Source organism: Numida meleagris, chromosome 3 (genome assembly GCF_002078875.1).
Source record: "Numida meleagris isolate 19003 breed g44 Domestic line chromosome 3, NumMel1.0, whole genome shotgun sequence".
Taxonomy (NCBI): Eukaryota; Metazoa; Chordata; class Aves; order Galliformes; family Numididae; genus Numida; species Numida meleagris.
Window position 1 is genome coordinate 62745047 of NC_034411.1, and position 15429 is coordinate 62760475.

At 40.1% G+C, this 15429-nt stretch overlaps 1 protein-coding gene across 12 annotated transcripts in view; it reads left to right on the forward strand.

The window, feature by feature from the left end:
- Positions 1-15429, forward strand: part of CEP85L (centrosomal protein 85 like) — a 157000-nt gene that overhangs the window by 108974 nt on the left and 32597 nt on the right. For all 12 annotated transcript variants that reach the window (XM_021392852.1, XM_021392848.1, XM_021392855.1 and 9 more), the window contains one exon: positions 8174-8295. In XM_021392852.1, coding sequence (XP_021248527.1) covers positions 8174-8295 — 122 coding nt within the window. The remainder of the gene's footprint in view (positions 1-8173; positions 8296-15429) is intronic.

Genomic DNA, 15429 nt, shown 5'->3' on the forward strand with positions numbered 1-15429 from the left:
GGAATGTTATAGCAACACATAAAAGCAGGAGCTGTTTAATTGTTCTTGGGAAGATAGGCAGAAGAGGGTGCCCAGCTGGCAGCTCTGGAATCACTGCTTGCAGCCTGGAGGAGTGTGGTGGCTCAGGGTGGCCGAGGTGGGAAGGTGCTGAGGGCTGAGTGCATGTGGCCAGACTCAGCAAGGCCCTCCTGCTCTCGCACACAACAGCGCATTTCAGTGGACACCCTGCCAAGCCTTCTGGGAGTCACTGTGTTGACTTCTTAGTTTGCTGGTTGAGACTTTTGCCAAGTACCATCTCCTGTCCCAGTGTGTAGCCTGGGTTTTTCCACAGCTCCTGCTGGTTGTGCTCGAGTCACCAACACATGCAGTCCTTGCCTGTGGGCCTGGGCTGTGACGTTGGCCTTGAGAGTGCTGCTGTTACTCAGCTAACCTGCTCTGGGCTGTTCAGAAAGCACCTTCACATGGAAGCTCATTTTCTTGAACTAATTGGCATCTCTGAACACTAGATGTTGGCTGCTTGTCATTCATTTGGAGGCTTAGAAAATATCTATTCCATAAATTGATAGTTTTTGGAGGGTTTGGCACTGTCTGGAGTCAAGATACCTCAGTTTGAGGTTCATACCAGCACAAATCTGTGCCACTACATATCATCTCAGATGCTGCTTTCCTACATCGCAGCATGTACCAGCATGAGATCTTATGACCTGGTGTGGTGAACCCAGTGTGGATAACACATATGTGTGCAGCCAGGGAGGGGGCTGACAGGTATGGGTGCCAAAGAAGGGGGAAGGGGAACAGGCCTGTCCTGATAGCAGCCTATATGTGTGCCACACTAAGTGACCACGTAGCTGCTGTCAGAGCTGTGCAGCTATGCTGGTAGTAGCAGAGCTGCATTTTTCCCTCTGTGGCGATCAGCGGAGTCAGCCGCAGTATTTCGTTTCCGTGTCTCGGTATCCCAGCAACTCACTACTACCCTGATGCAAGCTGCTGGGGTGAAGAATCATGGCTTCCCTCTCTGTGATTGTCAGACCTAGCCTTGACAGCTCAGAAGCTGCAGTGCCAGTGGTGCTGGGAGAAGTAAACGCACAAATGGCAGCACTGTAGAGGACAGGCTCCTCCTTGGCTGATGTAGGATGAGTCTGTGAGGGCCCTAATACGTGGCTCACGTCTTGTCTGCAGCGCTGCTTTTGTTTGGGAGAGATGCTTCAAATGTTCTTGGCAAAATGTTTGATTAATGGCTAGGGGGAGGGTTGCTTTTAGGAGGCATTTTAGTGGTGTTACTGTTGATTCTTTTTATATTTGGAAGCTTTCCCCTTCTAAAACATAGGACAATGGTAGTGTCCGTGAATAGTCAGCATTAGAGTTTTAATTTTTTCTGGAAAAGGTTTAAAAAGACATGCGGCAGATGTAACAGTGCAACTCTGCCTAACAGGCAAGAGGCACGTTGGCTGCCACTTGCAAAGCCGGACAACGCACTATCGCATTTCTGAATGCTTGCTGCAAAAAGAGAGGGAACAGGGCAGAGCACCAGCAAAGGACTTCATGGGCTTGCTTTATAAGGCCCTGAATGACTCTTCAAGGCCAACATGGCTGGATCTAATTATATAATAGCCAAAAAAACCCAACAGCAACTCTTGAAAGCGGGGGGAAAGTCATCCTTTTCTGTTGTATTATTTAGCCAATTTTGAGACTCCGGATTACCAACACTCAATTAGCTTTCGCAAATCAGGATGCCAACAAGTACATCTGTCGTGCTGGCTGGCTATTAGAACTCCTCTGTGTAAAACCCATGCTGTTCAGCTGTGGTTATGTATTTTTAAGGTTAGCCATCTCTTAAGTGAGTTTTAATTCTGTTTTATTTGGCCTGTGTTGGTGCCTAACTGTGATTCTTCTCTCAACAAAGCAGAGTCCATTCTGTTCTTAGTCACAAATATCTGATCCCGGCATAGTCTAATCCTAACACTGAGCAGTATTCCTGATGTGTTATTAAGAATGGGCTTGCCTCATTTTTCCTAAAATTTATTCAGTGTAGATGTTAAAAATTGAATATTCTTTTGTTTGTTTGTGACATGCTTTAGTTGCTTTTCCCAGTCTTCTTAGTTTATTCTTTGTTTTCCTGATACTCTTATCCCAAATTTCATTCCGTAAATCCTGTTTGTATATGTACTCTCAGCCTGGGAAATGAAGCATTTGCTGTTTTCTTTCATGCCTCTTCAGCCTTTGTCTGTAGTATTCAGTTCTTTATTCATAAATCTTTTTACTAAGCTTCCTTATAATTAGGATTCCTCTTCTTTGAACATGTTCTACTATTTCAGTGACTTTCTGGTAGTATGATGCCCAGAACTGAATGTATTTTTCCAGCTGGGTTTATGCCAGAGCTATTTAAAGTCTCCATTGTATTCCCTCCCTCTCCCCCTTTCTCCGTGACCTGACACACCCTATGTAGTCAGTCCAGACTTACATTAAGCTTGTTTTCAGGCAGCTTAAATTGTGAGGTCCTGACAAGTTTATTCTCCTTGCTAGTCTGTGGTCCTCCTTTTGTTAATTTGCAGTTTACATGTCTGTATAAAGTCTGCTTTGGAAATTTTACCAAGTTTTGTTGATTTTTGTTACTTTTTTTCATTTCATATTTCACCACTCCCTGTTAGTGTAATGCTAACCTCTCCATAATGCATCAGTAGTTCTTAGTACCTTACAAATTAAATATCCTTCAGTTTTCATTTTAATTGTATCCTTGCCATTATCCAAGGAGCATTACTTGTACCAGTGCTGAAGTGAGGGCGCAAGGGCATAATGAGATGCTCACACACTCTCTCTCTCTCCCTCCCCCATGACTGCTTCAGATTTGTAAAAGTACAGCAAAACATGGTACAGCTTATGTGTTAGTGCCAAGAACTTCCCTGATTATCTTGGGCTGAGCAGAATCACTGACTCCCCTAAATGGCAAAGATGGAGCAGAGCACTAAGTAGGTGGTTGTGAAGCACAGATGCTGCAAGTCAGGATTTCTTGATTTGATCTGTACTCATGTTTTTACCCATATGGGAATGTATTTTAATGCTGCTTTGTGGCTGCAAAGTGCATTTCAGTGAGGCACAGCACCTTTCTGTAGAAATCGTTCCTTGCAGAAATGGTTACTTGCTTTGCTGTAAGGTGATTTAAAAGCAGGGCCCAATTCAGCTTCTTGTCACTTGTGCAGTGTGAAAACCTCTAGCTCTGTCTTGCTTTGCTGGCAGGAGGACAGATAATTTTGCAGGACTCTACAAGACTATTTGACTAAAGGCGCTGTTGCGTACCAAAGCATTCTGCCTGATGTTGAGAAGAAATCTGGGGAGGAAGGAATGGGTAAATCCTTCTTTCCTTGTTGTGAGCAGAGAGTTGTTGCAGAGCTCTTCAGTGACCACTGTGGTGGCTCACAGATGGAATTCTGTTCCCATTGCAGGAGAGAGCAAGGGGCACGTCTTTGATAATGGCTGCATGTGTGGATTTGCTGGTGCCCTTGCCACATGGTGATAGGGGATGGCAAGAGCTGAGTCCCTGAGGTGCAGCTCATAAGGGAGTCTGCGGTGCTTTCCTTGGTGTCAGTCTTACCAAAAGAGCAGCTTGCTGTGTGGCTGACCATGGTTGCACTGGTTCTTTGCGTTGGGTTAGTATAGGTGCACAGAATTGGTTTTCTTCCAAGTAATGAATGGCAGTAAAACTTCACAACAGAAAACTGATAGCAAGCTGTTGACTGAAAGAGATCATTCTTGTGAAATCTTTACAGTTGTAGTATAGATAGTGTTAAATTATTTGAACTGCAGCTTCAAAATTCAAAATCTATTGCTTTTTTTTTTTTAATTGATGTCATCTTGACATTTTTGGACTCCACCTCTAGTCTGTAATACTGCGTATTATGATGTCGAGTGGAATGCTGCTCAGTAAGCTGAGACACTGAACTGTTTTGGGTAGAAACTATGGAGAAGATAATGTTAATTACTGCAGTTAAAATCATAGCCATTATTGGCCTAAATGATCCAGATGTCATTATCCTGTAGTCCAGAGAAAAGTTGTTTTCCCACTGCTATGAAACATGATGGAATCAGTCAACAATGTGTATTCCAGCAACAAATATTTACATATAGGCTAGTACAGCAAAGATTTTTAAGTTTTATTTCCCAGCAACTATGTCTCAGCAGTGACTTGAAGGCTTGCCAAGTCATGAAAATCAAGGCCAAGCCCTTATCAAAAAAAACAAGCAAGAACCTTTGGACGCCACTGCTTTAACTGAGCAAATGTTCTTAGTCCAAGGCTCAGAAAAGGTGCCAGTTGACAAAAATAGTTATATTTTGTGGGCCAGATAGAAAAGAATGCTGTCTGATTCAAGTTAGGTTTATTTTGTGTGTGTTATTTTTCATACTGTGGAGTATTCAAGTTGAGTACTTATAGTTGGGAATGATCTTCTGCTCTTCCGCATGATTACTAAATCCATGTCTTGCTCTTTCTGTTTGGCTTAACATCCTTAAGAGATAACTACTCAAATGTAAGTGGACCACCTGTGTGCTACCACACCATTCAGAGCATCTAGAAAGTTGTTTGGAGTAGTCAACACCATGTGTTCATAAATAAGTGAAGTGTCTTGTTATTCTGGGCAGTGCTAAGAAGTATTTTTAGCAGGTTTTTTTTTTTTTAATTACTGAAATGTGATATCAGATTTTTTTTTTTTTGTCTCTTCGGAGTGATGACTTGAAGAACATAGGCAATTGAGTCAATGTAAAAATGATGTTTTATGTATTGTTATGTGTATATCCAGCAGGCATATACTCCATAAGATTTAGATATATTCCAACAAACATCTTGATCAGTCAGCTAAGGAAGGAATATGTATTATATTTTTTAAGAACTTACCACTAGCATCTAACTGGCAAACTGTTACTCTGTTCTTAACTTTGCAAAATGCATTGCCTTAATATTTCATTGTCTTCTTACATAGTCATTTGTTGAAACCAAAGTTGAAGGTTTTATTTTTAATTTTAGTGTTAACTATTGAGTTTGCATATGTGCTAGATTTAGATAACAGGCTTGCTTTGAAGAATTGTGCTAGGGAAACCACTGGAGGCTTCCAAAATATTTTCAGTTAACATGGCTTCAATGGCTTCATATTTAAATGGTCGTCTATAATTTCATCCCATATCTGTTCCCTTTTAGTTGCTTTTCTGAAGGTTTATTTTTATAGTTTGATCTTAAAAGACAAAATTTGCCTTGCTCAGTAAATGAGGTGATTTAGCTTTACAAAACCATAGACTTTCTGTTTGTAATATCTAGAATGTCTAGCAGTTGTGGGTGGTTGGTTGATTGGTTGCTTTTTTTTGTTGTTTTTTTTTTTTTTGTGGGGGGGGGTAGGGAGGGGAATTTCTGGTTCTGAGAAGGAAAGAAAATTGAACTTCATTTAGGACCTTTTCCTTTCCTTTTCCTTTTCCTTTTCCTTTTCCTTTTCCTTTTCCTTTTCCTTTTCCTTTTCCTTTTCCTTTTCCTTTTCCTTTTCCTTTTCCTTTCCTTTCCCTTTCCTTTCCCTTCCCTTTTCCTTTTCCTTTCCTTTCCTTTCCTTTCCTTTCCTTTCCTTTCCTTTCCTTTCCTTTCCTTTCCTTTCCTTTCCTTTCCTTTTCTTTTCTTTTTTGACTGCAGCCCAAGCATGCTGAGGTGGATGTATAAAAAACAACACTATAGTAGGAGAAGCAAAGGAAAAAAATTTGTGACACAAAGTACAGTGTTAGTAACTGATGTTGTCACTTTGTATGATGTGGCATGTGTGACTAAGACAGACTTTGACTGGAATAGTTTTGTGCTGGTGACTATTAATTCAAGCAGTCACAAGAATAACTGTAATGCAGAACAATATGTGACAATCCTAAGGTATTCTGTAAGTACTAATGACTACTTTGAAGTTATGTGGTCTGGTTTTGGCAACCCAGACAAAATCAATTTTTCATTCATAGATCTGTAAAGGTTAAGCTTCTTACAGGAAGTATCATTACTTGGTTAACAAATCAGTGGGGAATCTTAATCCAGCTTTTTCTTTCCTTACTTCCCAATAGAGTACCATCTTCGTAGTTTCCTTGAACAAGTATAAATTTGATGGATTTATTGGAAATGGGGGATGTGAAGAGTTTCATTCCAACAAAATTTTCACATGTTTGTGGGATGTAGTCATGAATGGGCAGAGGGCAAGACATAGTAATCATACTCGTATATCAGTGAGCCATTTTAGGGTAAAATTTGGTAGTATTTCACATTTTACTTTTCCTCAAGGGGCACTGTTCCTCCTGTCAGTATGGCCTTTTCATTAAAATGTGATACTTAATACTATCCTGCTAGATACACAATTGACATTAAACCTAATTGCTGCATTCTGAATGTGTTTTTGTTTATTTATTTTGCTTTTTTTGTAAATGACTGGTACAATTCAATTTGATGTTAGATGTTCTTGTTTTTTAGTCACTGACATTAGATGTTTAATGTGTAGAATTGTTGTGTGTGTGTGTTTGTTGTTTTAAGTCATTCATAACAAATTATGCTATTGAAGCTATCCAGCTTGTTAAGCAAAGGAAGTATTATTCCAAAAACTGGATAATTGGACATGGTAGGATTTTTTTTGTGTGACAGTCTTAAAATAATCTTGAACTAGTTGATCTTGCCTTCTTAAACCTAATTTTAAGTTACATATTAAATGAAGGAAGATGTGTTTCTGCCTTTTCAGGTTCATTTTGTCAATGAGCAAGTTAGTGCAGTTCAGTCCTTAGGCTGAATGGGGAAAACATACTCTTTCAACTTACAGAAGAGACTGTCAGGAGTTCATCATGTGAGCACATCGTAATTATGGGGTTTAAGCAGTAATTTCTCAATATTCAGTATAGCTTTGAACAGAAATGCATTCTACTTGAATATTGCAGACCTAATTTTAATATCTCATGCTATGTCTCGGTCTTAATATAGCTAATTATAATCTTAAATTAAGTTTGAAATGTTTAGAGCAATCAAATACAAATGAGCAGTACACATAGAAATATCATGAAAAACTGTATTTTAACTTTTAGACCAAATTTAGCCCTATTTTCACTTTCTTCTCCTGCTCTCTTCCAAAAAATTAAGAGGCACCATAGTCCAAGGTTGCTCCCCTATAATAAAAAGATAAGTCTTTTTTCCTGTGAAGAAAGCTGTGGCTGTCTCATCCCTGGAGGCATTCAGTGTGGGGTTGGATGGGGCTCTGGGCAGCCTGAGCTGGTGGGTGGCAGCCCTGCCCACAGCAGGGGCTTAGAACCGGATGGGCTTTAAGGTCCCCAACCCGAGCCATTCTATGATTCTGTGATTTTTCTAGTGATGAGAAAAACGGTGGAAGATGAGATGATTGCCTCCATCTGAACTCGAAAATTCTAGCTTAAACTTTCCCTTATGTGGATTTCTGACACAAACACTCATAATGCTTTTTATATACTGAGTATAAAAATATTCCCAATTAATCATCCCAGTTAGTTATTTACTTTTCTTCCAAACCTTGTTGTTGTTGGCTCCTATTCAGCTTGACTGTTGTCTTCAGATCAGTTTGTAATGAGGCAAACTCCCTGGGTTTTGTGAAAATCAGTGGCAAGACTGAAATCATTTACTTCTGAAACTTTGTTCTTGGAAGAAGTTAGGATTTAACCAGGATTGTGTTCCCATATTCTGTATTTCAAATGTACATACTTACAAGGCTATTTCTATATTTGCTAAAGTTGCAGGTGGGACTTAAGAAGTGAAAGGAATGGTGTTACCCGCAGTTATCAAGCAGGTCTAAAGCTTTTCAGCTATCTCATTTCCAGTACTCAATTGCAGCAGGATATGAAAATTTTCTGTTGTTTGTCTGAACAATGTATTTAAATTCTAAATGAGCTTTTCATCTCAGACTCTCAACTGGCTCTCAACTCAGAGCTATGAAGTCATTAGTCATTCTAAAATAATTGTTAAGTCATTGAGGCTGGACAAAAGTCTGTTTAAAGAAAATGTGTATAAATACTATTATTCTATAAAAAGCAAATCTGAATAAAGCGCAAAACAGCATTACATTTCTGAAACAACAAACTACTTTGTAAATCCCTCAGTTTCTAGGAGATAATTTACCTTTACTGTTTGGAAGGCTAATTATAGAAATATTTCATGCAGGTTCCGACTGGAACATCTCGTCAGAGTTACCCTGCTACCACATATCAGGACTTCAGCAACTGGGAATCTCTAATGAAAATTAAAGAGGGGCTGCTAAGACAGAAAGAGATTGTGATCGATCGGTGAGTAAGCTGCTCTTGCTGAATTTCTTAGATTAGATGACATAAAAGCTGTGATGTAGAAACTGAAACGGTAGAATCGTTAGCTTTCAGTCCAGCAGTTACTTATGCACAAAATATGTGGGGCTTAGACCTTGCCAGGAGGGAAGACATGCTGCTTACCAAAAGTCTTCTGCAAATTTGGGAATTTACTCAGGGGTTTGATGCTTTTGCAATGGAAAAGGGCAAGACCAATAGCTAGTTCGGCTGTCACCTTGCCGAGTCTAGTTTCATGCGAGTCTTCATGTTCAGATTGGACATCTTTCTGCTTGTATGTAGGTCTTGGGAGTGATGCAAGCTGAGGGCTGGTAAACTGCCTTGTAGTGACTTGTCTTGGGAAAAGAAAGAAATGCAATATGTTTGAAGCCAGCTGATAATCAAAGCTTTGAGAAATTGGTCTTTGCAGAAGCGTACAGTAGTAAAATCCTATTTAATTGCTCAGACAAATTGTTCAGATAATAAAATATTAAAATCATTATTTAGATATCAAGAAATACATAGTTTCAGATTGAAATTGTTATCAATCTGAAATAGACCTCACTGCTGTAAGTTTCTAGTACAGCTGATGTAATTTCTGGAGTTCTGGATGTTTAGATGAAATTAAGCCTTAATGAGGAAAATGTGCTTTTAATAAAGGGCTTGAGCTTAATGAAGCTTGCACTAAATTAGCAAATGTCATCAGGAGCTGCAGAGTTTGGATGTAGGACACATACGAAGGACATTTTTATATTTGACATAATTATCATTTGGCTTAGTCTGTGTTTTAATAATAAACTCTTGACTCATGACTGAAAGGAGTGGTTGTTCTTATCTTGAAATAGTTTTGCCCTCTTATTGATGCTTTTCTCTGCAGCCTGGAGAGAACTGCGTAAAGCAGGTGTGTGCTAATCACAGGAATGTCAGGCATCTGTGATGAATGTTTTTATATTTTATCTGGTAGTTCCTCTCCCTTAATTGGGTGGAGATGGACAACTTTGGCAGCAGGGTTATGCTTGTGCACAATCTGTTCCTTCCTCTCTTGCAATAGAGAAAGGAACTGCGGTGGTTTAAGGTGTTTTTGCCCCCTAGCAATCTGCCCAGCACCTCTGCTGGTCAGCATCATTTTCCATAGATCAGCTTAGACGTGTGGTAGCATGCATTTTCCTGCCCCTGCAGGAAAACGATACATAAAGTAGGAACCACAGTGGCTGGTGCATGCACTCAACATCCTGCTTTAAAGCAGATCTCCCAAGGGGATGAGCAGTTAAGATGGAAACATCTGTAGCTGTTGCATGGATCTACTCTGTCAAGAGTCTTTTGATCAGCTGTTTAGGGGCTGTCTAAATTACAGCAGCTTTTCCAGGCCTGTTTTATCAGTGGTAATGCTTTACAACCTGCAGCCCTCCTCTCAGTGCCCAAGCTATCTCTGGCATTTGTAAATACATCATGCATGATGGCCAGGGGCTGTCTTTTGGTGCCTCTGCTGAGCACCTATGCTCTACAAGAAGGCTTGTTACACAGTAGCAGCTAAGCCATCAGTTCGCATTATTCTTCTTGCAGTGAAAATGGATTTACAGTCAAGGTGAAGTTTCATTTTACTGAAGTGACAGTTTGCAATGTAGTTACCTGATACTGTCCATCCTGAGGGAGAAAAGCAATTTCTTGACATCCCATGGATATGTGTTAGTTCTTTTTTTTGCAAAAAGCATACTTTTGTATGACTTAGAGATAGTAAATACAGCTCTTTCTGGATTTATGAGAGAAGTCATTTGAGGTGATGCCTTTTCATTCATCTGAAAAGGCAAAATACGTGCTGAAAGCTACTGAAATGAACAAAGACTACTTTGTGATCTTACAGTCATTTGCTTTAAGTGGACACTTGGTGTTACAGTTAAGCACAATGTAAATTGCAGTATAATCATAAACCACAGAAATGGCAGTTTTCTAAATATTAAGCCTCCATTTGGGCAAAAAAAAAAATGCCTCAAGATTTATCATTTGAAAACAAAGATATTTCGAATAGCTGAGTTGTATTATTTAAAATTAGTGCAAAATGACGTTGCATATCTAGAAAGATCTTGCAGAAGATTTTGCTAGGTTTTTTTTTTATTATTATTATTGATGGTTTCTCTCATGGAGGAAGTCATACATAGTTGCTGTCCAAAATTGTAGAAACAGATCATCATTATAAAGTGCTAGTGTTCTATATATTAGATGGAATATTCATAATTCTTAAGCATGAATAAGACCTTCTTTCAATGCCAACCATATTTTACAAGAGGGATGCAAGGCATTATACTGACAGTCAAGATGATGTCTAGGACTAAACCTAGGATTTTTGGCTCCTGTTCTACTTGGTCTTATTTAAACCTTTTTTTCCTAAGATAATGAAAATTCTCAATGCTGGCCTAAAATACCTAAAATAAATGCATGTAGTTTGCTAAAGTTTTGTTAATTAGAGTTCAAGATGATGGCATTTAAATTGCAGAAGTTATGCTTTTAGGTAGTGGAGGAGGAATTCTTTTGTTGATGGATGTCTTCATACTAGGCGTTGGCTGAAAAAGCGTTCCATGCCTTTGGTTCTTGCAGAGCATTAAAAGGTGTGGTCTTCTTAAAAAAACCAACATAGCTCATGTTGAATTTATAACCTGGTAATTGAAGGATGTCAGCAAGACTTGTTTAATTAATGGGGGAGCTGGGGAGGGGCAGGTTATCCCCATGCCATCTGGAAATTGAAGGAGTGGTGTAGCAGTTGGCTGGAGGATGCTGGAGGTGGGGCTCTAAACTGGTGCTCTGGCCGTAGCTGTTTACAGTTGAGTGGTACAAGAAACAGCCAAATGAAAAGAAACACCCCAAGAACGCCCTTATCTTGCTCTTGTCACCAGCTGCCCTTTCACCCTCACGGTTGGCGTCCAGTTTATTTGAGGTTAACCTGTACTCTTCTGTTGTGAATTGCAGCAGGAGGTAGAGGAGTTGAACATCACATCTTAAGTGCTTAAATCTGTTGATGTGCAGGAAATAGAGGCTGTGTATGTAGCAGTGTCCTTGAGGTGCTCTACCTTGTTGTCATAAAGGCAGCAGAGAGGAAACAGAAACCTGCTGCCTGCTTCCCTTCTTTCCCCACAGTGATTAAAGGGCAACAGAAATCCAACCCATCCGGATAAGATTATTCAATGTCCTTGTTTTGCATCAGAAGTCTAACAGTTTGGAAAAGCTGCAAACAAGATCTTGTTTAAAAGAATTCAAGAATTAACACTTGTTATGTGAATCACCACACTTGGATAGGTTTGTGTGTCACTGGAGTTTAAAGCCATTAATAGAATGTCAGGAAAAAACAGCCACTTGCATTTGTGACTGGAATAAATGGCTTGATGTGTATTCTGCACACTGTGTTGAACATCAGATTTACTAGTAGATGAGTTAAAGTTGATTGGAATTGTACATCTGAACAAGTATAAATGAACACAGCAGCATAAATGGGTGGGTATGAAAGTGGTTTAATGTTGCTTTTAAAGCTGCTGTAGGAAGCACTGCCAATTTAATGAATCAAAGCTTGAAATCTGTTTATAAGTCTGCTCTTAAAGAATAGGGGAGACACCACTCTTACAAAGGGAAAATGTGGCATGAGGGAGGGAACCTGGCGTGTGTGTGCACAGGAACACAGTGGCACTTTCTAAAGGTGAGTATCATGCTTTTTTCCACTTAAGATCTGCATAGAGTGTGAATAAGGGTTAAGGGTCTTAACGGATTTGTTTGTAAGAGGAAATCTGCTGCTGTAACGCTTATTACTAGAATGTCTGTCACCCAGTGTATGAAGTAATTGGATTATCTCATTGCCTTACTTCTGCAGTTTCATATGTAACACATTATATTTGGCACCAGAGGGAGCCAACAGTATATGCATTAGTTTAGAAAATTACAGCATCGCATTTTAATTCTCATTGTTGTTTCCGTGCTGTGTACTCTGTTCATTTCATTAACAAAGCTGAAATTACAGCATTTTGGTACAGCCATGAACATCTCCTCAGACCGGCAAGCCACTGTGGATGTCTCTAGTGTGGTATTGGCACTGTTAGGCAGGGATTGTGTACAGGGAGGTATGTGAATAAATGCCAAATATCTTAACATATGACATAAACTGCTGAAAATAACACTTTGCATGCAGTGTTCTCATCCAGACAGCTTAAGGGCATTTGAACTGCTTTTTATGGAAAGGTAGATATAAAAGTATCATTTTAGTGAATAGCTGTCGTTCCTCGGGGCATAATAACATTCACAGTCTCCAAACAGTTGCTAAATTATTAGCTTTCCATCCAGAGTTGAATTACACTTAGCTATTTTCATTGGGACAGTTGTATTAGGTTTTCTTTGCCTCCTGTCAAATTGGCCTGTCTTTACCTGTTGACGTCAGACTGGGCGTGCTGATAGTGTTCATGTTACTGTTAGTGCAGGGCTGTAATTTCTTAATTGTTGGATGCTCTGTAAAAATCTGCAGCACTAGCATATCCAATTGAAGGACCCGTTGATGACATTTTTGATGAAGTAGCACCGAGGCTTTTTGCCAGCCTGGATCTGAGCAAACATGTGTACAGTGTGAGTCCTGTGAAGGGACTAGGCTACGGAGTGCCTTCTTGAGTGTCTCGCTGTGTAAAATACTAACTGCTTGCAATAATATCTTCAAAAACATGAATTTATCTTTTTTTGATATCACCAATCCCTTTGGTAGTTGGTGGTTGAAGTGTCTTGGGCCAGTAAACTTTAAGTAAGCATTTTAACAGTTTTAAAAGTTCACCGTTTCAGGAGTGAATATGAGTAATATTGCTGAAATGGAATAGTAACAGTCCCTCATTAAATAACAGCCTAAATTGTGACACAGATGAGGGGAAGGAAGGACCTGTCTAACTCTTGTTCCAGGCCAGTGGGATACACTGCAGCAGTATTGCTCCTGACCCATGTAAGCTGTTCTTTAAAGCCTGCAGTCGCAGATGCTCTACAGTGTTTCCAGGTTGGACAGTTCAGAGATTACACAGCTTAATCATTGAAGACTTTTCCAAATGTGTGTTAAGTTTTTCCTCCCAGGTCATGTTTTCTGGATCTCTGGTAGCTTCCCTTATTCCTTGAATTCCCTCCAACTGATTTTACATCTGGAAGTATCTGAGTTGGACGACTGAGGCATCCCTCCTGCTGCATCCGTCTTGCAGGCTGCCCTTCTACATTGTGTGGTTTTGTAGTACAGCACTGTGTAGTTATGCTCAATAGCGCCAGATATTCCTCTCCAGAACTTCATTTTCTTTTCCGTGGGTTTAAATGTTTTTAAGAAGTCCTGCTATTGGCAGAGATGTGAGCAGCATGACTCCTGTCAGGAGGCCACAGAAGTTGCGAAACTCTATTGTGGGAGGGAGGGAGCATCCTCTGCCTGTACAGGCAGCCGTGTCCATGTCCCCCTTGTTCCTCACTCCGTCTTGGCTACATGGTGGACATCATTTGAGCAAGTCAAGTGCAGTTGTTCGCTGTGCTTTTACCTGGCCTGCGCATATGTCTGTGCTAACTTGCCTCCTGATGGTTAGAATAGCATGTCAAACTTCAATGCAATTCAGAAGAGTCATTTAGAAAATAACAATCCACCTACAAGGAAGATCCATTCTGGACTCCCAGAGGTGGTACTCTTCTCCACATTAACTTCTCCATGACTGATGGAAAGGTAGTGTTCCCTTTGGGTCACAGACACTTAGATTTGAGGGGAAAAAAAAAAATCCACCAAAAAGCAAGACTTGATCCGTAGGAAATTGGAGTCTATCTTTTTTGCATGAGCTTTAGTGGTATCAGAGCTCTTTGGCTTATCTTCCAAGTTACGGAAATGTATTTGCATTGTTTTTAGGACTTTGTGTACTACTGACTTCTCTATCAGTACTCTGCATGTTTGGTCCCAAGAGATTGTGCCTTCAAAACAAAGGGATATAAAAATTAATATCCATCTTCTTAAAACAACAAAACAAAGCAGCATACCTCTAACTGTGGTGTGGAACGAGTGATGCTTGTGCTTCAGAAGGACCCATATTATATTCATGTTCTGATTCTGAGGAAATCTTTTGAAGCATTTTCACCTGAAGCGATGATTTATCGGTAACCTTTGAAGGTGAGCATTGATTGTCATGTGACTCATTATGAAATTACTGACGTGACTTCTGTGGTGGAGGAAGCTGCTTTTTTCAGTTCCTGGAGTGTCTGAAGATGCTGGACCTTTACCTTCATTTGTAATGTAGGACTCTTAGATATATGCTAATTTGAGATTTTCCAGAGTTGAGAGGAGGAGGTAATTCTCTGGCAACCATGGGTTTTTAAAGATGCTTTCATATTAGAATAAGTGATGAAATGACTTTATGGAAACAGATGAGTTGGTCTCAGGTTGAAGAAAATGTGGCTTGTTTCCAGGCAAATGCCCATACGAGTGTCTGTCTAAGCATGTGTGCATGGTTAGCTAGTCCAGTGTGAATATGAGAAAATGTTGTGAATGCCAATTATGTTCTACAAACGTTCTGAGAGAGGCACAGAAGCAATTTGTATATTAAACAGTTCATTTATTATTAATGCTGGTCTCTGAAGGCAGTCCAGGCTTTTGCACGCAGAACTGCATTGCATTTGTGGTACCCCACGCACTATGTGCTGATTCAAGCTTTTGAAGAGGTTTGTTTGGGCCAAAGGACAGAACTGCAAATGAATTGAAATCAAGATTCCCCCCACTCCCCTGAACTGATATTTCTCAGTTAAGGTTGTAATTTTCTTTTTGCACTTTTAAATGTATTCAATTTGTGTCAAGGGATACAAGTACTTTTCCTCTGGATTCTGGCCAGCTTCATAAGTAGAATCTCAGTCATCCAGCATGGAATGAGCTTGTTTGCCATTTCATGGAGGGCCACGTGCTGTCTTCCCAATGTCAGCCTGCATAGAGGAGCAGCTCAGGGATTACGCACCAGTAGCAGCCCCTTGCTGCCTATGGGGCAGGCAGTCTGCAAAAGTAGCAACCCCAAGGGGCTCTCAGGAAGCAAAAGGGTGGGTGGGCATTGGGCAAGGATCCAGTGAGGGACTTCAGCAGGCTGGGCAGTGCTGTGGTATTCTTGT